Source organism: Delphinapterus leucas, chromosome 2 (assembly GCF_059928025.1).
Source record: "Delphinapterus leucas isolate spDelLeu-1000000601 "Yukka" chromosome 2, BTC_Dleu_Yukka2, whole genome shotgun sequence".
Classification (NCBI taxonomy): Eukaryota; Metazoa; Chordata; class Mammalia; order Artiodactyla; family Monodontidae; genus Delphinapterus; species Delphinapterus leucas.
Genome location: NC_143130.1, coordinates 66374054 through 66400126, shown reverse-complemented (window position 1 = coordinate 66400126; position 26073 = coordinate 66374054). Strand labels below are relative to the sequence as shown.

General features: G+C 43.6%; 1 protein-coding gene across 1 annotated transcript; it reads right to left on the bottom strand.

The window, feature by feature from the left end:
• Positions 1-1042: 1042 nt before the first annotated feature.
• Positions 1043-25477, bottom strand: PARP6 (poly(ADP-ribose) polymerase family member 6). Its single transcript, XM_089904246.1, is given in 22 exon segments — positions 1043-1397; positions 1738-1822; positions 1994-2057; positions 2451-2530; positions 8017-8086; positions 8800-8872; positions 9639-9751; positions 9982-10030; positions 11325-11392; positions 12337-12402; positions 13671-13796; positions 15021-15113; positions 15416-15511; positions 17559-17612; positions 18177-18387; positions 19472-19621; positions 22399-22465; positions 22899-22989; positions 23221-23281; positions 23735-23829; positions 24794-24871; positions 25361-25477. Coding segments are annotated over 22 exon segments (2010 nt in total). The 3' UTR covers positions 1043-1294.
• Positions 25478-26073: the final 596 nt, after the last annotated feature.

Below are 26073 nucleotides of genomic sequence, written 5' to 3'. Positions count from 1 at the left end.
CTAGCACAGGCTTTATACATCAAGAAGCTATAACAATTTAAAAAACCCTATACTTGGGCTTCCCTGGTGGCGCAGTGGTTGAGGGTCTGCCTGCCGATGTAGGGGACATGGGTTCGTGCCCTGGTCCGGGAGGAGCCCGTGTGCCGCAGAGCGGCTAGGCCCGTGAGCCATGGCCGCTGAGCCTGCGCACCCGGAGCCTGTGCTCCACAACGGGAGAGGCCGCAATAGTGAGAGGCCTGCGTACAACAACAAAAAAAACCCTATACTTAAGAGCCAGGCTTGTTTAATGCTTTTTGTAGTCTCTGTGCTTATATTCCTGTTTTCTTCATTAATAGCTCATAAAGTATTTGGCAATATCCAACCTGTCTCTTAGAACTTACTTAGGGTTTTAGGTACACAGAGCACAGCCTAAAGGCCAGCAGAAGGTTGGCAGTGGGAATTTCAACAGGGAGATGGCTTTCACTGAAACAGGTCTCCTAGAAACAGCTGTCTTCCCTCACACTGCTATCCTTGGAGAATCTGGATTTTGTTTCATTAAGGGAGGCTTTATTTCCTTAGGATCTCTTTATAGATTTCAAGTTAGAGACCAACCTGCTTCCTGCACCTGCCAGCTCTCCCCCCACCTCTCTTATCCCAAAGAAATAGCTGCGAGGAGGAGAGTAGGGCCCAGCCCCCAAGACACAGAGCAAGGGAGAGCGGATAGGTTTTGTGCAGAACGTAGGGGTCCTAAGGATAGGAAATCTGAGCTGCTTTGGCCTCAGTGGTCCTTTTAAACCTTGAAGAAGAGTCACCAGTGGTATTCTATATCCTTCTCAGTTTGTGTCATCTGCATAAGTTTCCTTTATCTAATCCGTTGACTAAAATGTTGACAGATCTGTAGTACACTATACTAGATGGACTTAGCTTTGACTCCATCCAACATAAATAGTCCCAACCCTCATGATATTCCACTCTCCCCACCCCCACCCGCATTTGGGGGCTTGGGGCAGGTGCTGGGCCAAGGTTAGTCAGACCACAGTGATCATATCCAATCCACAGCACCTTCCATTTTATTGTTTTATTTACAAACAGGGTGAAGTCAACTGGGAAAATCGGGGAGTCAGTCTGGGCCATCCAAATGTGGAGTGGTTCCTGGGTCAGTCTCCACCATGAAGGCCGCCTCTTCTGTCCTTTTCCTGCCCCTTGGTAACGGCCTCTTGATTCCTCAGGGCAGCCTCGGTTGCTGCTCCTGAGCCCTTTTATGAGGGCAGGTGGATCCTGGGGGAACGGGGGTGGTACGAGGGCTGGGGCCCCCTCAGTTTGTGTAAACCTGAGTTCCGATCACACGCATGATTTCCTTCTGTATCTTGGGGTCCTGAGTATTAATGTTGGCATCGCCCACCTGACCATCCTCATATCTGCCAAAGATAGGGCAAGTGTGAGCATAAGAGAGAGAATACCAGAATAATGTCAACCAAAGGAACTGCATTTAGAGGTGTGGCCATCCCATCCAAGAAGTCAAAACCCTTTCTTGATACTCTTTAGGGTGGAAGAGATTCAGCTTATCTGGTTTCCTCTCAACAGACCTTTATCTATACCCATCCCTATCCTCCAAGGGGAAAGTCCCAGTGCCAGCTCCACTCAGGTAGCCAGGGACAAGTCTCCGATAACAGAAACAGACTTTCCCAGTAGTCACATATCATTATGCTCTCACCCTCACTCCTCCAAGTAATTCCCAAGGAACCCTCCTAGACTTACACAAAGAAGAACCGTGTGCAGACATGGTCGGACACAGGGCACACCCAGATGTTCCCATGCTTCTGGAGGTCCTTAGATGTAATCACTGGGAAGAGAAGGGCCAGAAGTTATACATATAATGCTTGGGTCAGAGAGTCCAGGCAGGGAAGGGAAGATACGATGCTTCAACATCAACCTTGGCTGGATCATGTGCCAAAGTTGCACCAGAAATAAAGGTTGGGGACCCAGAAAAACAGGGACTGGGTGAGATACCTACCTTCACAAAGTGCTATACAGTTTAGATTCCGACTCTGCAGGAACCTTGACTGAATGGATCGGGTCTGGAAGAGGAGAGCAGAGCCAGGTAGATGGTTATAGCTTTCCCTAGAGAGGCTAGTTAGCTGGTAATGGTTGGGGATGGGGATTGGGATATCCAGCCACCCCCCTGAAATTTTTGCTTTCCATAATCAATCTGGATGAGTCCAGGCTTCCATCTTTACGTTTTCATGTCACTGGATTTAAACTCAGTCTCTGCTTTCATACTTATGACTGAGGCCACAGATGACTCTAGAAATGTGTTCATCTTAGAACATATCTGATTCCTTCAAATGATCTTTAAACCACCCACCACCACCACCTCCACCACCACCATTGTTTCCCCATCCATCTCTGTAGCCTAAACTTATCCCAGAGGAAGGGTCCTGCCTCAGTGGAGCAACGGCAACTAATAATACCTGGGGGATGGTATTCATTCTGTTATATCTCTGGACCAGCTCGTCCTTGGAGGGCATCCTGTGCTGTCCTTTTCCCATTCCTGTCACAGAAAAACAAACCAGTTCATTCACCCATTCCTTAGTCAAATATTTACCGAGTGCCTACTATGTGCCAGGCACTGAGCTAGAGACACTTGGTGATACAGCAGTGAATAAAGCAAACAGTGTATCTGCCGTCACAGAATTTAGTCTGATGGAGATTACAGGAAAGGAACAAATAATTACAACAGAGCATGGTAAGGGTTATGATGGGGAGAATATAGAGCACTGTGTGAGCCAGAGGAGAACTAACCTAGCCTCGGGGTTTGAAGAAGGCTTCCTGGTGACAGCTGTGCTGAGAACTACAGGATTAGGAAGACTTAGCTAAATGAAGAGGGAAGAAGTATTCTAGGCAGAGATAATAGGATATAAAAGGCCTGGAGGAAAGACAAAGCAGTGTGCCTTAGTTTGTACCAGCTTAGTTGATGGCAGAGAAGTGGTGAGAGATGATGTGGAAGAGATAAGGTAGGATAAGATCAAGCAGGCCTAATAGGCCATGTTAAAGCAAATGGAGTTTATCCTGAGAACATCTGGGAATCACTGAAGGGTTCTAAGACAGGGAGTAACACAAGAAATGAGTCAGGAATGAGGGGCCTAGGAGAGTGGTGACATCAACACCTCGGGTCAAATGCCAGGCTGAGTGAAATGAGTGGAGAGGAAGCAAGCAGAGCAAGTCAGATCTGCTCTAGTTCAAAGTTACATAAAAAGCTCTGACCAGGGTCATTCAGAGAAAAGGGAAAAAGCAGGGCAGTTAAGTGGTGAATAATTTCCCACAGGTAACCACAACGGCAACTACCTTGAAGAGTCCTGCTTCCTTCAGAAAGTCCTCCCAGACTTGAAGAGGTGCCAATTCACTCATTTTCACCCTATCTAAATTCATAAATCCTCCGCCATCTTTACCCCTCACTGAATAGCCCTGTTTATAACATTTATAGATTCATTCTGGGTTCTTCCTACTTAGATGTGCAACAGTGCTTGTGTGCCCCTATTCCCAACTCTTTCTGGCCTATGATTAGGACTTCAGTCTCTGTATTCAGCTTTATCACAGGCCCAGCCTTATCACAGTCAGGAATGAGTCTGTGTATGAGACCATGAGACCCAAGAGGGAGACGGATGAAGATGGGAAATGATGCTATCATTGCAGGCCATAAGCAGGGCACTTATCTCACCAGTCCACCCTGGAACTTTCTATTATTACTAACTCCACACTGCTGCAAGTCTTGGTTTTGTGATAGCCATGGTATAGAAGTAGGGATGATAACCACTGGACTGACATTCTTCACTGCTCAGGCTGTCAACTCACCATGCACTCACACTGAAGCCCCATGACAGATTTACTGCCTGAACAAAATTTAGGGCAATGAGAGCCTCAAGACTTGAATTGCCAATTTCTTTCTCCTACAGGACACCCACCACCCCTCTGTTTACAACTTCTCCATTAGCCTTAACTAGGTTTAGCTCTGCATCCAAACATGATGACTTTCTCAGCCTGGGTATTTCAGTGCACGGTTCTGAGTGAAATTCCCATTTAGGTTCTATCCCAGACGTTAAGAGAGAACAATCTGATTTCTATGGCTGGTCTTAGAGATGGCCCTTATGATATAATCCAAATCTTGTCCCATCCCAATCCTGTTGCACACTGTCCTGACCATAATGACCCAATCATCTTTGTCAGTTTCCCTGAGACCAGACACCCTGAGAACCTGGAGCCCAGAATAATCTGCTTTGTGTCCAGAGTATACACTTGTGAGAAGCTTCTAAACACGACTAAACACATAGATGGAGTTTACCATCTCCTTTCCCACTGTCCCTCATTTTAACCTGCTCACTGTGGCCAAGTCATTAGGGGCTCCGCTAGTCAAATGAATGCTCTCTATTTACAATGACCCCCAGAGGGCACCCAATGTCACTAGGCTACAGATACCCTGAGGAAAAATAGAGAAAACCAGAGCAGAAAGGGGTGGAAGGAAACATACAAAGAAGACAGAGTTGGCCAAATGCTGGAGTTAACTAAAATAACTTGGACATTTACACACATCTCACCCAGTATCAGAGACTCTCACATATCTATGGGGCGCTCAGAATCAGTCATTCAAGCAAAGCGTACCCTGTGAATCCAATATAATGATAAGAACACTGGCCTAGAAGTTAGGAAAACTGGATTCCAGTCCTAACTCTGCTACTTAGATCTGTGTGACTGACCCTAAGAAAGTCATTTAACTTTTCTGTGTATCTACTTTCTTACCTGTAAAGTAATAAGAGACTGGACAAGATGACCTATAATTCCAGTAGTAAAAGCATAAGGTATTTTGTATCTATAATCAAATCGACCTTTGGAGGGAGAAGGATGGTGCTATATGATGTTTTTACGTTATCAGTACATGAAGAAGAAAGTTAAGAAGTCAATAGAGATTCCTGGCTCCATCTAATGACTAAAGGTATTCAGGCACTCAGTAATAAACAAAGGCCAATGGGAGAGGAGAGAGGGAGAGAACAGGGAGAAAACAGACAAGAAGAAAGAATTTTGTGGGCGGTAAAAGCCAGGAGGATCTCACTACTTAGAATTAGAGCTTAATTAGAGGGAGGCTCAGGCTGGGACAAAGATAAAAATTGTGGAACCTAGACAAAGCCAAAAGAGTACCCTGGATCCCACCCTGACTGTGGACCCCAGGCACAAAGAATAAGATTCATTCACACATTCAATAAATACATATTCACTGGGCCCTTACCCTTCTTGGATTAATCATAACCTTTGGTTCACAACACACTATCATTTATTTAATAGGACAATGAATACCTACAGACCTAAGAACGAAATCCAAGAACTAAAACATTAACAGTGACTTACAGCTAAGTGCTCCTAACTCTATCCCAACTATCGGCCTCCACTTGGGAGGTATCCACTATCCCAAAATTTGAGTTATTTTTTTCTTTAGTTTTATCATGCACACACACATAGCTAAATAATTTTAATTTTTTAAATTAATTGTCTATTTTTTGCCTGCATTGGGTCTTCATTGTGGTGTGTAGGCTTCTCATTGCGGTGGCTTCCTTGTTGCAGAGCACAAACTCTAAACGCACAGGCTTCAGTAGTTGTGGCTCATGGGCTCAGTAGTTGTGGCTTGTGGGCTCTAGAGTGCAGGCTCAGTAGCTGTAGTGCACAGGCTTAGCTGCTCCGCGGCATGTGGGATCTTCCCGGACCAGAGCTCGAACCCATGTCCCCTGCATTGGCAGGCGGATTCTTAACCACTGCACCACCAGGTAAGTCCTAATTTTAATTTTTGAGCAACATAAAAAAGGCATCATACAGTAGTCCTCTGGGCTTGCCTTTTTTTTTTTTACTCAACTATTATTTACTCAACATTTTTTCCATGTTGCTGAATGCCACTGTTGGTTCATTTTCATTGATGAATAATAATCCATTGTAAGAATATATTAAAATGTATTTATCCATTCTCCTGATGATGAGCACTTGGGTTGTTTCTAAGATTTGCTGTTGCAAACAATATTACTCTGAACATTCATGTACACACCTTTGGGCGCACATATGCAGAAATGAAAATGCTGGGTCACAAGGATAAAATTTCTCAGCTTTATGAAATTTAACACCAAATGTTTTCCAAAGTGGTCGTACCAATTTATATTCCCGTAAGTGATAAAACAGATCCTGCTTATCTGCAACCTCTGGTACAATCAGAGGTATTATCAGATTTTTAAATTTTTGCCAATCCACGTAGATGCTACATGGTAAGTGATTACGGTCTTGCTTTCACTTCCTTGATTAACAGAGGATGAGCAGCTGCTCATATTTTTTGGTAATTTTTCAGTGAGATGCCTGTTCATGCTGTTTGCCTTTTTTTTTTTATTGGGTTGTCTTTTTCTAATTTGTAAGAATTTTTAAAACTCATCTTTATTACTAATCTTTTATAGTTGTATGTGTTACAAATGTCTTCTGATTTGTAACTTGCGTTTTCACTTTCTTAAGGTGTCTTCTGATGAACAGAAGCTTTTCGTTTTAATAAAGTCAAATTTACCAATCTTTTATGATTTGTAGTTCCATCTTTTTCTATTCTCTGGGTGATTTTGTTTAAGACTGGGATAATTTGTTCTTTGAAAGTGTGACTTAAGACTCACTTGTAAAATTATCTGGGTTTAGCAGAAACTAACACACCATTGTAAAGCAATTATACTCCAATAAAGATGTTTAAAAAAAATTATCTGGGTTTGGTAAGTTTTTTGTTTTGTTGTGGCAAATTTGAAACTACTATTTCAATGTATTTTACAATTTTAGAGCTATTCAGGCTTTCTATTTCTTCTTGAATCAGTTTTGTTAAGTTATATTTTTCTAGGAATTTATCAATTTTGACAAAGTCTTCAAATCACTGGCATAAAGTTGACAGAATTTTATTAGCTTTTAAAATTTTGCTCTATCTGTAGTTATGTTCCCTTTTTCATTCATAATATTATTTAATTGTGCTCTTTTTCTTCTTAATCAATCTAGCCAGGTTTATCTGTTTTGTTAGTTCTTTAAAAGAATCATCTTTTGGCTTTTTTGAGCCTATCTATTGTACCTGTTTTTATTTCACTGATTTTGGTTCTTACCTATATTAACTCCTTTCTTCTACTTTGTTTGGTTTATTCTGTCGTTAGAGACTTTTCTAGTTCTGTTATTCTGGAACTAAGTGTTATCTTTATAACAGTTACAATTAATGGAGAATACTAAATAGTAATTTATAAAAATCTAGCACTGGCCCCTTCATATGATAGACATGCAACTATATGGTGGCTCACTTTTATATAGAAACTATACAGAACAAGAACAAAAGAAGACTGAAAAGGAACTCCGACATAAACTTGAAACAATGAGAGAGCTAAGTCAGATTCGTTTTCTGAGCTGGACGAAGCTGAACTCATCTCCTGACTAGAATCTGGACATTGTTTATGCCTTATCTTTGGAATAAAATGCTTCCTCTTGCATTCAACGTGACTAATATAATAGTGTATAATTATACATAGTTTAAATTTTAAAAGGTGGTTGACAAGGAGAACAATGTCTTCAGAAATGTAAGCCAGTGGAAGGGGCTCAAGCCTTCAAGTGCATTCATATATAAACTCGCATGCACGTGGTGTGCACACACACAATCTATAATGACAGGCTAATGCCAACACCAAAAATGTGTTCTCCGAAGAGCCTAGTTTCATTTCCCAGTTATTCCTTAACCCACTCCCAGGACCAAGGCCCCACAATGAATAAAACCATCCCCATGGAGAAGAGGATACCTAAGAGAAAGGGAGATAGTTTGCCTCAACTTGCAAAGAATCTAAATTCCTAATGAGAGAAAACAGAGAAAGATTATGTATCCATGATTGGGGAGAGAGCTGACACAGACCAAGTGTCCACAATGGAAGAGGAGACAGCATAGGATTATGTATTCACAAAATGGATGCAATGTAAATAGAGTCAATGTGACCACAGATTATTTCTTACCTGAGTATCCAAAGGAAATACTGGAGATGGGGCTCAGGTAGATGCCTTTGCCATAGGCTGCTCCATGCAGCTTGCAGGGAAACACCAGGATGAGCAATATGAGCCTGGGCCCACCCATGGCTGTGTATTAGGCAGCCACAAGGCTTATCCAGCCCTCTGTCCCTCCATTTAATCTTCTCACTCGCTCAGATAACTTTAGGCACCTACTCTTGAAAAGCTGATTGGCTGAAAAGTGGATGCAAGTTAACCCCTTTGCCTGTGAAATAGTAGATATTGATGCCTTGGAGAGTGAGGAGTGGCAGAGCCACTGAGTCAGTTCCTCAGAAGACATGCTCCTGTCCCTAGGCCTTGGTATATATGCAGATCCCCACCCTCCAAAAAGGAATGCAGAACAGGCAGTCAGGAGGAGGAACAATAACTATTCCTTGGAGTCTTGCAGGGCAAAGAAATGTCTCCTATATCAACTATCTGAATGAATAGTCACATATATTGAAAAGCCCTAACAAGTTAATTTATCACAGTGGCTGCAATCAGCAATTTATTATTTCTACCTACAGCTATATGCCCATTCCTAAAAACACCAAAAAACACAGGCTAGGGTCAAAATACAACAGCCACGTTCATTCTATACATATAGTTTCAACTTCCTCCCTAGCGAAGCCTCACGGGAGGCTAGGTTTGAGGACACCGAGGCAAAAACAGTTGAGTACTCTAGAGTAGATTTCAAAACTGAGTGGGGCAGGGAGGGGGGTGGAGAGAAAGGGAAAAGGGGCACAGCCTCACCTGCAGTTTGGTGTAGGATGCATTGACCAGCCCATTGCGCAGGATCGAATGCCAGTTCTCAATGTGGGACCCACTGTAAGGCAGGGTAGAATATATGTCTCCTCATGGAATGAGGTTCCCAGGAGCACTTCCAAGACTGCCACTCCCACCCATTCTCACACTCACAGGACATGAAGATGGACACAAATAAACCTAGCAATGGATATGCACATGGATATAGTCACAGGCATGCAAGATGTGTGTGTGTGTGGCTAACCCTTACATTTTAATATACAGTCTCCTCTTCTCTTCCACGCTTCAAACAGTCCCATCCTAAATCCTCAACTGCTGGTTCAATATTTTCATTTGCCTATTATCCTGATATCTCAAATTAAACAAATTCATCTCAAACTCAACACGATTATCACTGATTCCAAATATGGCTTCCAGTAATGAGTTCATATCTCTTTTAAGGACAGGGTACCACCAACTCCCTTTAAGTTACCTTTAATCTCTCTTTTTCTCTCTCTCCTCTCACAACTGGGCATAAATTGCTGATTTCCTTCAAAGTAGCTTTCAAATCTATCCCTGCTATAATCTGTTCCTTCAACCACATATTTTTATATGTAAAAGTCATTTCTCCTCAACTACATCACAAGTAGCTTGAGAGTAAAGACCATACCTTACGTATCTTTATCCTCTACAGCACCTACCACAATAGCATGTAGTATCTGTTGACTGATTGGTTGATGGACATAGATAACACAAACTCATATGCCTCAAGTGAACTTGCCTTCCCATCCCTCTACATTATTTCTGCCTTATCCAGCACCCATCCCCAGCCCCGCCCCACTCCTCACTGGAAGGCAAAGGTGCTGCCATAGAGCTTCTTGGCGGTCCGGAACCGAGCCTCCTTGGCGGGAGGGCTGCTCAGCAGGAGGAACTGGTGTGAGGTGTGCATGAACTTCAGCTGCTGCCCAGGGTGGGGGTGGGGTCAGGAAAACAGAGCAGAAATGGAGATCAGGGAGGGAAGGGAGCAAACTAGGCTTGCACTGACCCCAAAGAAAGGAAATATGTGTAGGCCTAAAGACTACTGAGACAAGCCCAACCAGGCAGGTCTAGGACCAATTCAGCTAGCTGGTTTGAAGCCCCTCCCTGCCCCTCACCAGAAATTTAGTGTTTAGAGGGAGAATGGTCACTTACCCTGCTGAGAGGTAGTTTGACAATGTGTGACCTGTTACTAGAGATGATCCTAGGACAAAACAGAGAAAAAACAAAAAGGTACAATAAGTGTGTGGTTAGGCCATCCTGAACAAAGTAGCAGCCTTGCTCTACCCCTGGGAGAACAAGCAAGGATTCCAGGGCTGTTTGAGTCCAGGACACTATCTGGATATTCCTGTGGGTGGTAATGTTTGTGTATAAAAATGTAAAAGGAAGTTACTGACCAGGGACCAGCAAGTTACTGGGTAAACACAATGGATGAAAGAAAGAGAGAAGTGGGAGGTGGGCTGCTACATCTAGGGAGAGAAAAGGATAGAACAAAAGGTCAGCACAAGAGGTCAGCTACCAAAAAAAGTTAGAAAGGTAGGGTCTGTATTAGAATGGTGACAACTTACACTTGGGATTTAGAAACTTACAACTGGGGCTCAGGAGCCATCCTGCCTGAGCTCAAAGGAAGGCTGAAGGCTCTCAGAGATGAGGGGAATGGAAAGCTATTGTTTGAGCTGCAGAAAAAGAACAGAAGAAACTAGAACAAACTTCCTGAGGATTTGGGGACAGACTGGGCCATATGTAGGCTGAACTTAGAGGATAGGAGAGAACAAAGGCATAAACTGTTGAGGGCTCAGCAAAGGAGTATTATCTCTTATAGTGGACATGGTGTTTTTCTTTTGTGCTTCACTCATGTACCTGTGATGCCATCCTGGATGGTCTATGCCTGGTCATTCCTCATACTAAGAGGGAGCATGTTGCATTGAGAAAGTACTAATGTCAAAGGCTGACTAGACAGAAGGAAGTAAGCTAGAAGGGGAAAGCTATGTCAGGAAAAGAGAAGAGAAATCAAGAGAACAGAAATCAAGATCAGGGAGGGAGGGCAAGGGGTGGAGGGAAGTAGAGAAAGGTCAGAACCTTTGCTAGGAGAAGGGAGTAATAATAGTGCTTCAAGGCTCTGGACAGTCCACATCAACAAGGAAGGGCTTGAGATATGGAAAGGGCACAGAGGAGGGAGACAGACTTCTCTGCATGCATAGAAACCCTAACTGAAATGAAGTGTTAATTCCGACATGCAAGCAGCACTCAAAAACCTATTGGGAAACAAGAAACACCTGAAGAGAACTTGAGACATCACATTAGCATTTGTGGGCTCTTTGTAGGATCTGAGTTCCTGTCAAGGGCAGGTGTATCAGTAAAGCCCAAGAAAGAGCAGCCATAATATCTATAACCTTGGGAAAGGTGCTGAAACCACCTCGAAGAGAAGGTGTAGGCTCCGTGTCTGATACTATGCCCCACTCCCCCACCCGCCAAAGGATGAACCACTCTACTCATACCACTGCAGAAGAGGATGGGCCAGGGGATCCAGCTTGTCCATCTGCTTCTTGATTTCCAGATATGAGCCCTGTAAGACAATGGCCGTAAGGTTATCTCCCAGGAGAGATGGGAACCCTCCCACTTTCCACAGACTATCAGGGGCCCAGGGCAAGGTAGGCACTGAAGACCATACCAAACCAAGAGGAGATGGGGTTCCCACCCTCAAGGACCCCAGTCAGGTTGGGAAGACTCATAAATAAATATGAAAATGACCGAAAATGCTTACAAAACAACATGCAGGTGGGTCTCCCTCATTTTATGCAATTCCTACAGCCCTAAAAAGTTGATTATAAATCAAAATAAATAAATAAATAAAATCAATGTCCCAGAAAGATTAGGCTAAGGAATCCTGTGGTAAAACTTTACATAAAACATAACAGTCCTTCTGACAAGTAAATCATCCCTCCTGGGTGTATGTTATGTGTTAATCTGAACTGTGATATATAGGATTTGCTGAGAAGAGGCCCACCTGTAAATGTGAGTACAAATGAATGTCTATTCATGCAGAGATTGCAGACGAGGGGTGGGGAAGTCTGGTGAGAGACAGCCTTGATTCAAAGGATGGTCACTGCTCCATGTGGCTGCCCCACCCCTAGAAGGATAGAAGATGTAGGCCCCTGGGTCTAGTTCCTTACCTCCAAGCCCCCCTCCTCACCCTCCCAACCCTGGACAGAGGTCTTTCCCTCACTTCTCTAATGCCCTAAGAATTATGGAAAAAACATTAAATAGGAACAACTTGTGAAGGAATTAGCAGCAAAGGTAAAGGCTGAGAGAGACATAAGGAGTGAGAAATAGGAGTAACAGAGCTAACAAAACAGAGAACAAAGACTGGGAAGGCTAAAGAGGGAAAACTAAAGAGAATACAGTGAGGGATTTGAGTAGCATCTCTACATCTTCACTCCACTTGCATGAATTTCAAACAGAACAGGGCACTTGAGTGGGCAGGCAGGGGACAGGCAGAGGGTAGAATACCTGGGTCATCTCCCGGATGGACATCACACTATCCAGAGCTTTCTGAAGTCGTTCATAATTCTTCTTCTGTGGGGAATCAATGGGAAGAGAAGAACCAGATGAACAAAAGTGGAGGAGAGTAAGATATGATGAAAAGGAGGGGCCAGATGTACAAAAGAATTCTAGGCCCCAGGGAAACAGCATAGTATGTCATGGAAAGAACACAGATTTAATGTCAAAAAGTTCTAGAATCACATGCTAGTTCTTTTTTTACTAGCTGACAGTAATAGGGTAAGTTACTTAACCTCTTAGAACCTCAGTATCCCTGTATGTAAGTGATGATAAAAATTCCCACTACCCTCAGAGAGATGACCTGAAGATTAAATAACGTATGTAAAGAACCTGGTATAGTGCCTGATACATAGCAATGAGAGTAATAGTGAAGCACTGTGCTGGGTACTTGTGATGGTTAATTTTGTCAATCATCAATTGTGTCAATTTGGGCCATGGGTGTGTCTGGGTGTGGCTGTGAATGGATTTCTAGGGGAGATTAACCTTTGAATAGCAGATTGAGTAAAGGAGACTGCCATCCCTATTCAGGTGGGACTCATCTAATCAGCTGAAGGCCTGAATAGAACAAAACAGCTGAGTAAGAGGGAACTTCTCCAGCCTGCCTGCCTGGAGCTGGGACATTGGTCTTTTCCTACTTTCAGACTGGAACTGAAAAATCAGCTCTTCTTGGATCTCGAGCCTGCTGGATTTTGGATTGGAACTTACACCATCAGCTCTTCTGAATCTCCAGCTTGCCCACTACAGATCCTGGTACTTCTCAGCCTTCATAATCACATGAGCCAATTCCTTACAATAAATTTCTTTCTCTAAACATCTCCAATTGGTTCTGTTTCTCTAGAGAACCCTAACTTATACAATATTTTATATATATTATCTCCCATTTTTATAACAGTAGATATTATCTCCTTTTTACAGATAAGGAAATTGAGGTTCAGAAAGGTTAAGTGATTTGCCTAACACCATTCAGCTAGGGAGTAGCAGAACCTCAAATGGAATCAAGGTCTGTCTGGCTCCAAAGTCTGTATTATTCCCTATCATAACATAACTAACATTAATCGTTCTCCCCTTCTTCTAAGAAACTCAGAAGTTATTATTTATCTTATATTATTAGTTATGTTTAGTTATTTATTCACTAAAACGGCTAAAGCAAGAGTTCCCAAGAAACAAGTGCTCCATTTCTTCTGTCCCCTTATTCCAAGCTGTTGGAATGACAGCCCAAAGTCTTCCACTGTCTTTTAACACCTTTGTTCCTGAGTCCTGATTTTCTTCCCAAGCAACTATACCTTAGGATTAAAGGCCAGAGTCTTGGGATCAGTGGGGTCCACCACAGAGGGATAAGGCTCAAAGATGATGCTCTTTCTAGGGGACTCCAAAGCTGCCCTACACATGGCCACCAGCAGATCCACCACCTTAAGAGAAAGGAGAGAAAGGGGGCAAAAGCTAAATGATTTCCCAGTGCTGGGAGTCACACAGTACCCAGCATAGGCCTACCTTCTGGAGGTTCTCAGCATTATCTCTTTTTTTTTTGCGGTGCGCGGGCCTCTCCGGTTGTGGAGCACAGGCTCCGGACGCGCAGGCCCAGCAGCCATGGCTCACGGGCCTAGGAGCTCCGCGGCACGTGGGATCTTCCCAGACCGGGGCACGAACCCATGTCCCCTGCATCGGCAGGCGGACTCTCAACCACTGCGCCACCAAGGAAGCCCAGCATTTCTCTTTTTAAAAGCAAATATGAGGGGTGGAAGAGGGATGGATTTGGAGTTTGGGATTAGCAGATGCGAACTATTATATATGGAATGAATAAACAACAAGGTCCTACTGTATAGCACAGGGAACTATATTCAATATCCTCTGATAAACCATAATGGAAAAGAATTATGAAAATGGATGTATATATATGTATAACTGAATCACTTTGCTCTAAAGCAGAAATTAACACATTATAAATCAACTACATTTTAATAAAATTAAAAAGACAAATGTTTATGACTTTTTCATTAGAAAATATAACCTCGTTATAAAAATTCAAGAACAATGTTTAAAACAGTGATTAAAAAAAGAGAAAAATCATCCCCTTGCCCCCAAATCTCACTCCTCACAGGTAACTGCTGCTAAGTTTGATGTATATTCTTCCAGATATTTTCCCTACAGAAACTGTTATTTTATTATATAGGCAATAAAAAAAAAGAATTGTATTATACATACTGTTGTGTTTTCTTTTTTATATATGCTATAATTTTCTATCCAAAAATTTCTACTGCAAAGGACATACCATCATTCTTTAACTGGACTCTGTACAGAGGGGCTTGTATCCATTTTTTTTTTTTTAAACCTATTATGAACAATACTAGGGAATTCCCTGGAGGTCTAGTGGTTAGGACTCTGCGCTTTCACTGCCCAGGGCACAGGTTCAAATCCTGGTCGGGGAACTAAGATCCTGTAAGCCACGTGGCGCAGCCAAAAAATAAATAAGTAAAATATTTTAAAAAACCCACTATGGTGGGGTTTTTTTATACTATAGTGAACATCCTTACATAGAAAAGCATTTCTGGAGATTAAATTCCAAGCAGTGAAACTGCTGTGTTCCCCAGCCTTTCTTGATCCCAATTCCCCAGCAGCTTTTCCCTCCCCCATACCTCTGCTCCAGTGGCCACCTCCTCTGCAGCTCCGGACATGACTCCCAAGGTGTAGAAGGAGAAAACGCACAGTTCACGAGTACAGACGGCTGGCTGAATGGACATATTAAAGAGATGGTGGTGGCAGGAGGTGTCCAATAAGAAGGTATCATAGTGCAAGAGGGGTGCCTGACCTCAGACAACTCTAGATTGATATTCACATATCCTCATCTTTCCAAACAGGACTGCTGAGATTTGCTTTCTGAGAAAAACAATTATTTCTAGAGTCTCAAGGAGTGTGGACAGAATTCTACCTTTACCATAGATCCAGGAAGAAAGGAAAAATGGAGAGATGAGGAATTAAGGGGCCTCAGCTAAGGGTGCAAGAAAGAGGGTCACGAAATAGAGGCATATACCTTGAGCATGGACCCATTCTGGAAGACATGCTGCTCATCACACACCACGCAGTACTCGTTCAATGTTGGAATCCTCTGCTCTGCATATTTCATGATCTGAGGAGAGAAGAGATTCTACTTATCTTTTGGAAGCCCAGACCCAGATGTAGGAAATAATCTGAACTTCTTTTCCAGTTACTCTCCTACCTCCCAGCCCTGTGCCTAAGGTAGAATCTGTTCTTGGATCCTGCACTTAGTTAAACTGATAGCCTAACTCTAGAGCTAAGACTATATAGTATAATAAAAATAAGATCAGCCATGGTAGAAGACCTGGGTTAAGATTCCCCCCCTACTACTTAGTACCATATATAACTTTCAGCAAGTCAATTAACCTGAGCCTTGGTTTCTTCATTTACAAAGTGGATATTATTCACCTCACAAAGGTACTGAGAGTAAAAAGATGATTTCTGTGAAAGTATTTTATAAACAAGTACTAATCAAACTATTAACATTAGTTGTAGTAATTACAGATTGCCCCCATGTGACAAGTGAGTATTCAGTCCATGATCAGATGCCTGAGAAGCCATTTTAACTACCTAGAACAATCAGCCTGTAAACTGATCAAGACCATAGATAAAACTCTGTGCTGGGAAGACAGCACAAACCCAGAGCTCATGCAGCAATATCCTAAAGTTTTCTTTTTGTTTCTTTTTGTTTTTTTTGCGGTACGTGGGCCTCTCACTGTTGTGGCCTCTCCCGTTGCGGAGCACAGGCTCCGGACGCGCAGGCTCAGTGGCCATGGCTCACGGGCCTAGCCGCTCCTCGGCATGTGGGATCTTCCCGGACTGGGGCACCAAACCGTGTCCCCTGCATCGGCAGGCGGACTCTCAACCACTGCGCCACCAGGGAAGCCCCTAAAGTTTTTTTTTTTTTTCCTAAAGTATTTTTTATACACTCTGTCTTAACATGGCTTTTGCAACCATGTATACTTTGTGTATAAATCAAATTGCTCCCATTTCACAAACTTTTGGGATGGTAAATGGACATGCAAGGGCTTTTATTCATTCATTTAATGCAGATTTATTGAATGCCTACTATGCACCTAGCTCAGTGAAAGGTCTCCTTGATTATTCAATAACATAAAAGACTGTCTTCTCAGACCCCATACTCCAACAGAGAAGATGTGGTATGTACACAAATTAATTACAATTCAAGGCAGCATATGGTACCTGACACATCAGTGTTATATAAAACAAAAAGCATCAACAGAGTTCAATGAGAGGAGACACACTTCCAGCTAATACACTTCAAGTAACAGAGAAGATTTTATGGAAAAGCTGGCATCTGAGACTTGACTCCAATAGGCAGATATAGTGAGAAAGGTCAGTGGAGGGAATGACATGAACAAAGATAATGGAGACGCAAAAGTGAAACCATGGGGCATCCCTGGTAGCACAGTGGTTAAGAATCCACCTGCCAATGCAAGGGACACGGGTTTGAGTCCTGCTCCAGGAAGACCCCACATGCCACGAGGCAACTAAGCCCGTGCGCCACAACTACTGAGCCTGTGCTCTAGAGCCCACGAGCCATAACTACTGAGCCCGAGTGCCACAACTACTGAAGCTGGCACACCGCAACGAAGAGTAGCCCCTGCTTGCTGCAACTAGAGAAAAGCCTGTGCACAGCAACAAAGACCCAAGGCAGCCAAAAATAAAAATAAATAAATTAAAAAAAAAAAAAAGTGAAACCATGTCTGGAAAATAAAGAGGGTTTAAAAAGAAGCAAATGACCAGAAGCGGCTAAGCAGTGAAAGTTTGTGAGGAAAAGTGAAGCCCACTTGAGCAAGGATGTGCGGGATCATAAGAAAATCAGTGTCAATCCTTCTCTCATCTTGGCACCAGCGCACTTAACATTTGCAATGTCTCATTTGGCACTTGATCATAAGTGGTCTATAAGCGTTGTCTTCCCAATAATGCTATAAGCTTCTTGACGGTGGAAGCTATGCCTTCTTTTCTCCTATCCACACAACACTCAGTATAGTTCTGGAAGCAGAACAGTTCAGGAAATGTTTGCTAACTGACTGAAGAGCTGGGAGATGTTAGGGGATCAGATGGGTCAGAAAACAGGGGAAAAGGCTTTGGAATGAACCTTTGGACTTGATTACCTGGACAAGGAATCCATATTCCAGAGTGGGGATGTTTTTGCAGTGACCACTGACCTGATGAGAGGAAAAAGACAGACTCCGTGAACCTCCTATGAAGCTGGTGACTAGAAAGACCTCACTCACGCCCACTACCTAAAATTCTCTTAAAGTAGCTAAGCCCTAACGCTGATCAGTCTAAGTAATCCCCAAGCTGCAGAGAAGACCTTCAGACATTTTTGCCAAGGTTCTTAAAAAAGACTCACCTCAAAAAACACAAAACAAAACAAAAAAGACTCACCTGTCCTTAAACCCCTTCAAGGTAGGTGGAATAGGTCTGTAAAGTAGCTGACTACCAAGTCCTAACCACAACCTAACAAAATCATACATGACATCTCCGTGGGATGCCCAACCCCAGACTCTCTGCTTCATGACATACTATCAGAGAAGCCTGCCAGACTGTTCAGATATAAGTTCACAACTATTAAAAAATGTGTTCCATTCTACTCACTCATGATTCATGCCCAGGTTTGGTTTATGATGCCTGGACAACCAGACCCCCACCCCATTTTGAGAAGCTGTATTCCCACATTTCCCCTCCCACCCTCTGACACCCAAGTCAAACCCTCCTCAGCCATGTACCAAAGGAGAGGTCCATGCTGGGGGAGGGAGGCCCACGTGCTGGGGGCACTGGAGACCTGCCTGGGGGCTGGGAGGGTAGCCAAACACCTCTACTTTGGGGTTCTTCATGGTGCAGGAGATGGAACGGTTCATGAGGCGTCCAACTCGAAGCTCTGGTACACCCAGTTTGCCTTTCAGCATGGAGTCCTGTATGATAGGGAAACTCGGAGACCTGAACACAGAGCAAAGAGAAGTGATGAGCCTGAGGATTCAGTATGAGCACTAGAAGAGGCCTGGAGGGACTTCCCTGGGGGTCCAGTGGTTAAGACCCCGCACTTCCAATCCAGGGGGTGCGGGTTTGATCCCTGGTCAGGGAACTAAGATCTCTCATGTCATGTGGCATGACCGGAAAGAAAAAGAAAAAAAAAAGAAAAAAAAGAAGAGGTCTGGAGATAAGAATAGATGAAATGACCTAAGCCAAAGAGCAACTCATATCTGAGGAAAGTTCCATTGGATCAAACTGTCAAAGCAAGTAGATCACTACACAACTGGTTTGATTTTTATGTCATTATCTATGTGTTCTTCAGATTGGAACATGAAGGGCAGGCAAAGGCAAAGCCTAGGTCATTCTCTGCAGCATCTAGGCCAGGTAAGGAATGATACCCTGGAGAGGATGCCTGTTTCACGTAGAGAGAGAGAGAGAGAGAGAGAGAGAGAGAGAGAGTGTGTGTGTGTGTGTGTGTGTGTGTGTGTGATTAAACTACTAGGCAAGAACTAGTTGGACCCCAAAGAGCCTAATGTCTGCCTGTCTGTCAATAATGGCACCTGGAAAACTACAAATCTGGGTTTGTATTTGCCTTTGGGAAGATCAGAAGGCACCAGGGGGGATAAATGTAGGCCTAGGATCAAAGAATTGGGCAATATTTATTTCCAGAACCTAGGTAATAAATCAATGTGCCCTTCCATAAGAGCAAGGACTTGGGGCCTATTAGCTCTGACTCTGCCTCCTTAGGATAGGGAATAAGGATAAGTGTCGAAGAAAGTAAAGATGGAGAGATTAGCATACATTTCTCCAAACATGTACCATGCGCTAGGTACTGTGTTTTACATAAAGGATGAGATATGACTACTGGGTCAGGAGTAGAAGGGTAAAGACACACAGGGGACAGGACCATGTGGGTGGTATTAGTAGTTAAAGGTACAGAATTTAGAGGACCTAGGAAGAGGATAGAATAATTTACATAATCAAGAAAGTGGGGTGGAGGCTCAGTTGAGATTACAGTGATTAGAGATAATCAGCTCATGGAGAAACTTACTTGGGGATGGGTGAGAAGATGCTGAGGCCAGCTCGGAACTTCTTGATGGTGCCACTTGCCTTGAACCAGCTGTGCCTCTTCTCCTGCTGGGTCTTTAAGAAATCGTTGCTGAGATGTTTCCATTGTTGGGATGTAAACATACCCAGGATCCTAAAGAATTAAAGAGCGACAGGCTTAGAGAAGCTCAGGCAGGGGAAGCCCAGGTCAAGAAATAGGACTATGAAAGGCAACTAATCTAAAATTCAGACCCAGGGACTGCAAAGCTAGTTGTTGTAGGGGAAGGTGTGTCTCAAGACCCCATTGATAATAATCTTAGCACCTGGAAATGTACTGTCCTAAAGTACCTCTTTACCTTCGTGGGTAAATTCCCACTCCCTTACCTAGTCTAATGGACCAGAAAAATTCTTAGATGCTTTGCCTTTAGAGGGAGATCTCAAAGGTGAGTCTTCAAAGGCTGTGAACCTGGCAATTTACTGCCAAGAAGAGCTATACTGAACGTGGAACAGAAGTGGTGAGTACCACCCTCTGCCTTATGAATAGTGAAGAAAAGGACAAGGGACACGAAGGGTATGACATTGTTAGGCAAAACATTACATCCCCAAATTTATGGTTTCCAACTTGGGCTGCGCCCTCAGCTAGTCTTGTCAGTCCTTTCACTTGTCCTTGATCAGTTCTCTCTAGTATCACTCTACCTTATTATTCTAAATCCTTATCACCTTCTTTAAGCTCCTAACTTCACCTACAACTGATAATCTCTCTTCTCAATAGAAAAAACTGAAGGCATGAGATATCATCTTCCATAATTTTGCAACCCTACTACAGAATCCATTTCCATTTCTACCCTTACTTGATCCCTCCATTCTCTGGAGACAAGGTGACCTTCCTATTAAGGATCAATTGCTCTATTTGTCCTCTAGATCTCAGCCCCTGATGGGACCTTGATCTGTCAATCATCCCCCTCTCCTGTCAGTTCCTTTACTGAAGTCTACAAAAAGTTTCAAGTTTCTTTACCTCAGCCTAGCTACCTCTCCCTCTTCCCCTTATATCCTCATCCAAATTTCTTAATCCACACTTATTGTTTCTGTTTTGTTGCCAATCACTCACTTCTCCAGAATACTTACTGTATTCTGGTTTCTACCTTCACCACTCCACTACAATTGCTCTCACCCTGATGCTAAATCCAACAGAAACTCCTAAGTTCTCCTCTTACTCATCCTCTCTGGCATCTGGCCCTCCTTGTAGAAACGCTCCTCCTTGCCTTCTCTGACTCTATTCTCTTCCCATTGTTCTCCAATTTCTCTGACCTACCTTCAGTGTTTCTTCTTCCTCTACCTACTCCTGCTGTTTTGTCTGGGTTAAAGGGTGTTCTGCCCTTGATTTTATTTTCTTCTCATTCTGTCATGCTCTCCTTTAGCAATCTCATATTCTACACTGGGTGCAAGTCTCACCCATACACTGCTATATAACTTCAACCTGAACCTCTCTTGTAAGTATCAAATCTACACATCTAACTCTGTATTGAGCATCTCCACTGGAATATCCTAAAGTTAACTTTAAACAACATGTTTAAAATGGAACTAACTATCTGTCCTCATCCCACAAACGTGCTCTTCTTCCAAATCCCTATATAAATGAGCGGTATTATAATTTACCCAGACATCTAGGCTGGAAACCTAAGAGTAATATTCCACTATTCCTTGGCTCTTATCATATACAACATACCCAAATCATTCTTCAAGTCTTATTGATTTTAAACCCTGCAAATTTCTCTAGTCTATCTCTCATCTCTAATCCTACCTACAGTTGTACTTTGGTTCAGGCTTTCATCATCTCATGTATGGACTTCTACAAATGCCTCCTATTAAAACAGTTCTGGTCTCTTATCTCATCCCTCCTACCTATTTTGCACAGTGCTACCAGAATGGTTTTTTTTTTTGCGGTACACGGGCCTCTCACTGTTGTGGCCTCTCCTGTTGCGGAGCACAGGCTCTGGATGCGCAGGCTCAGCGGCCATGGCTCACGGGCCTAGCCGCTCCGCGTCATGTGGGATCTTCCCAGACCGGGGCACGAACCCGTGTCCCCTGCATCGGCAGGCGGACTCTCAACCACTGTGCCACCAGGGAAGCCCTAGAATGTTTTTTTAAAAACGAAATCTGACCATGTCCTTTCTCTGCCTAAAACCTTTCAATGCTCCCAAAAGCCCAATATCCTCTCTGATTTGGACTCCTTCCTGCTTCTCTGGCTTTAACTTTAGTTCCTACCATTCTCCCCTTGCATTTTACTAGCAATACATAACTACTTGAAGCTTCCTACACACATGCTGCTTCACATAACTATGCCCTTGCAAATGTTATTTACTCCATTGTCTACAGGGGCAACTCTTATCCATCCTTGAAAACCAGTAATCATCTCCCTTTCATCTTTCATTCATCCACCTGCCACCAGACTGAGTTACACCTACATCTTCCTCTGTGTTCTTTCTAAATCTTACATATTCACTTGTATTAGAACATGTATCCACTGGACTCTATTTGGAACTTGACTGAGTTTACTTCTCAGTATTGTATACCAAATACTTAGCAAGGTGCTCAACACATTCAATAAATTAAAACTGTCTGAAATCCTAGAGCCCCACTCTGAGGAAATGTGATGAGCATGACTCTAATTCCAGGGTTGCACGTTTCCTTAAATGCTAAGTACTGATGAGTTTCACCTCTCACCTCCAGGAAGCCTCAAGGCCAGATACCCCAGAAACACAAGCTCCCTTACCTAACCATAAATTTGGCTCCCCAAATTTATTTTAGTCTTTCTTGGGCATATCTCAGAAATACACTTTTGGAAGGAAACATTCAAGAGTCTGCCTGTCCATCCACATGTCCATTTCTCTTTCCCTCAATGTTCATAACCAGAAAGATCAAAGTTCTTACTTTTTCAACTGAAGACCCAGCCCAAATCCTTCCTTATTTGATGGCTGGAAAACCTCAATTGATGGTTCTGCAAAGAGAAGAGAAAGCTCCTACTATGTATCCATGTCTATCCTCCTGGGAGTCTAAAGCCCCAGTTCAGTGGATTAGCTTCCTCAGATTCTAAGGGTACTCTAAACAATAATGATGGACAAGGGAAATATCTGAGGCAGAGGGTAGATTCTGGGAACTGTCTGACCAATTTCAGATAGCCTCAACTTATACTGGAAGTTGAGGGGAAGGGGAGGAATAAGTAATATCTGGGAACAGAAAGGCCTTTAAGGCATGACTATCAGGCAATAGGGTATGAAGACACCAGTGAGAAGAGACTGAAAAGCTCCTACCAATGGCCTACAGATTACACCAACAGGTCTTCCTCCTAGTTTTTCTCTACCTCAGTTAACTTAGGACTTTGGATGAGACCACACACAGAGCACCCACATGCCCAAAGTCACTGCCTTTACCCGGTCCATCAAGGTACTGGGAGAGCGAAAATCGCAGCCTCAACACAATAGGTTCTGTCCGGAGGACCTTCCAGGCTGTAGAAACTTCCTCCTACAAGAGTAAGGTCAATAGTTTCTAGTTTAGCAACAGAGAGGAATGGACTTGAAGTTTTCGCTATATGATACACACATGCACACAGCACTGTCTGCTGAGGATCTAGGAAAAACAGGCATGAATGATATGTGCTTCAAATACAGCAGTCAGGAACAAGACTCCAGGCCTACATGGCAAAATCCACAAGCCCCACTAGACATGCCGTTGGCAGGTACCAGCACCACTTACATCGAGGAAGCTGATGTTGATGTGCAGGTCGATGTCCACGTCATCAATAGTTCCATATTCTCTACAGAGATACAGGCAACCATAAGTGAGACTCATTAAGGGAGAAAGAAGGGAACAGAGACTGAGGTGGAGGGAGAACTGAGCCTGGGGATAAGGGAGAGGGAAGGGTGGAAGGCAGCTCTGTATTTAGGTTCTTAGCTACAGCCTGAAGCCACTTTTATGATCTGGGCCTTTGCCAGGCCAGAAGCCCTTCTTACCTCAAAGGTGAAACTATCAGCCTAGAGGAGTCTAGGATACGAGGGAACTTCTAAGAAAAGTGGCTATACTCTCCTACTTACTCCTGTCAGCCAACCTCAAGTATTCCCAACAACTCCCACCATCATTAAGCTCAAAACTTATCAAGGTCCACTGACCACCCGCGTCCCTATCATACCATAAAGAAAAAACCTCTATCCTTTTAACAACTCAGAAAGAAGTGGCTGAGTCCCCTGCCGTCCCTGAAGTAGAGTCCCACCTGATGGATACAGAGTTTTCACTGTAGATCTCCTTCACTGCTTCAATGTCTGCATCAAGCTGTGGGTGTCGATATAAGTCAGCTGCACAGCTCCCCTAAGTCAGGAGGAAAAATGGTGGAGGGGAAAGACAGAGGGGAAGAGATGAAAAACAGAACATGACGAAACATCCAGAACAGGGATATCAAACTACAGCAATACATACAAGCAAAAGCTGCTTATGTGAAGGGGCTTTTGGTGGTGGCCATAGTTGGGCCGACAGACAAGTCTCCCTCCATCACCACTCTAGGAAGTTTTAGGAGACCAACTGCAGGCTTTGCTTAAGGAGTTCACATCCTTAAGCCTCAGCTTCTTCTCTCAACCCTGACCAGGACACTTAGGGATCCCTTCTGTAAGAACTCAGAACAGACTGAAGAGTACAGAATTTAACTCAGATTGGTTCTGTCTAGAGTCCAACATTCCTGCTCAGGATCATGCCCTAGGCAGTGATAGCATTAAACAATCATTGGCAGAATAATCTTTTAAAATTTTGACCCTAATGAATGAAACGACCCCTGCTGGCTAGTGAGGGAATAGCCAGAAAATAATGTTTTACAACTAAGAACATATGGGTCTGCGGTCCCCAACCTTTCTGGCACCATGGACCAGTTTCCTGGAAGACAATTTTTCCACAGACCAGGGTGGCGGGGGTGGAGGGTGGGGGTGGGAATGGGGATGGTTCGGGCAGTAAGGCGGGCAATGGGGAGCGATGGGGAGCAGCAGATGAAGCTTTGCTGGCCTGCCGCTCACCTCCTGCTGTGCAGCCTGGTTCCTAACAGGCCGCGGACCACAGACCCCTGATATGGGTAACCTCCATGTACAGAGGGTGTAGTTTACACTGGGAAAGATATGAGTTCCAGGCAAGAGCAAAGATATGAAATCAGCATTGACAAGACAATCCTCAGATTACACTGACGTTGTATCTTCATCTCTACTCCAAAATAATCTTTCATTCTTGATGTATCCAGGGAAAAGCACACATTTAGACCATCCAACACGGGTTTTGGGGGCTGTAATCTCACCTGAACTCCATAGAGAAATTCCTCTGATTCATTATCTCCCTCCGAATCATCATCATTCCAGAACTGGCCTTTGATGTCCTAATGATGAGAAATAAGGATACAACCCTTTGTTGTGTCCCTGTTATCCCACGGAACAGAGTGGGGTTAGGATGGGAAACAGGTTTCCACAAAGAATGGGAGGTCCCTTGGGATAGAATAACTGAGGCCCTAATCCCTTTGCTCCCTTCCCCTCACCCTTTGGGAGCGTCTCACTCTCTTCCTGAATCTGGTCGTATCCATGGTCTAGCACTGACTTGGTGTCATGGAGGAAAGCAGTAGGGAATTTTAGCCTTCTTAGGTATGGGGTATGATGATTGAGGCTCTGGTAGCCAGTGGGGGAGGCATGAGGAAGATTTCAATGTCAAGGTTGATTCCTAGGCATATCTAAGTTCTAGTACAAGCTGGCCTCTTCTGGATCATTACCCAAGGTGGCTCTCAAGCATACCTAGCTCTTTTGTCTCATAACTCCTTTTCTAACCCTTATTTAACTCTCCCCTTCCTTCCCAAGAAAACTCCCTATACACACACCAAGTAATACTGTTTCCATGCCCCTTCTCCTTCCTTTAACTTCAAATAGCCACTCTATTTACCAAAAGGGTAGGAGGGAAAACACCGGGAAAACGTGAGGTCTGCACTTTGTTCCATCTACCCCTGGATGATCAGTTGGAGAGTTGGGCAGTCAGTTCTCACCATTGGGTCAGTGGGTCACACACACTCCCAGGTCAGTGCTAGGCAGCACCCCTCCATACCACCAGTTGAACCCAGGCCAACGAGATGGGCATTTAGGAGGCCACAAAGGGAGACAAGGGAGGGAGGGGGAGATGTCAGGGGCTGACTGGAGATCTGCTGAGGAAGGCAGGCTCTACTGTTGTGGTGGTAACAAGTCACTGTCCTGTAGAAAGTAGACAACAATTGATCTCATCACCACTTAATAACTGGGTGGCATATACACAAGCACACATTTATGGGTACACTTTTATTATACATATGTACAGACACTTGCACACAGAGACATACTTGCATGCACGTACACACACTTGTACACACAGTTCTTTAAAAATAATGAACCGTGAAAGCACTATACAAACATAAGACATGATTGTTCTCCAGCTGGAGAGTTGTGATTGAAGCAAGTTCTTGCTCTAGTTCATAATGCTATATCAACCCCGAAGCCAAAAATGATGACAGTGGGACCAGATGCTTATGCTACTCAGTCTAGTCAGTTCGTTTTAGAATATTCT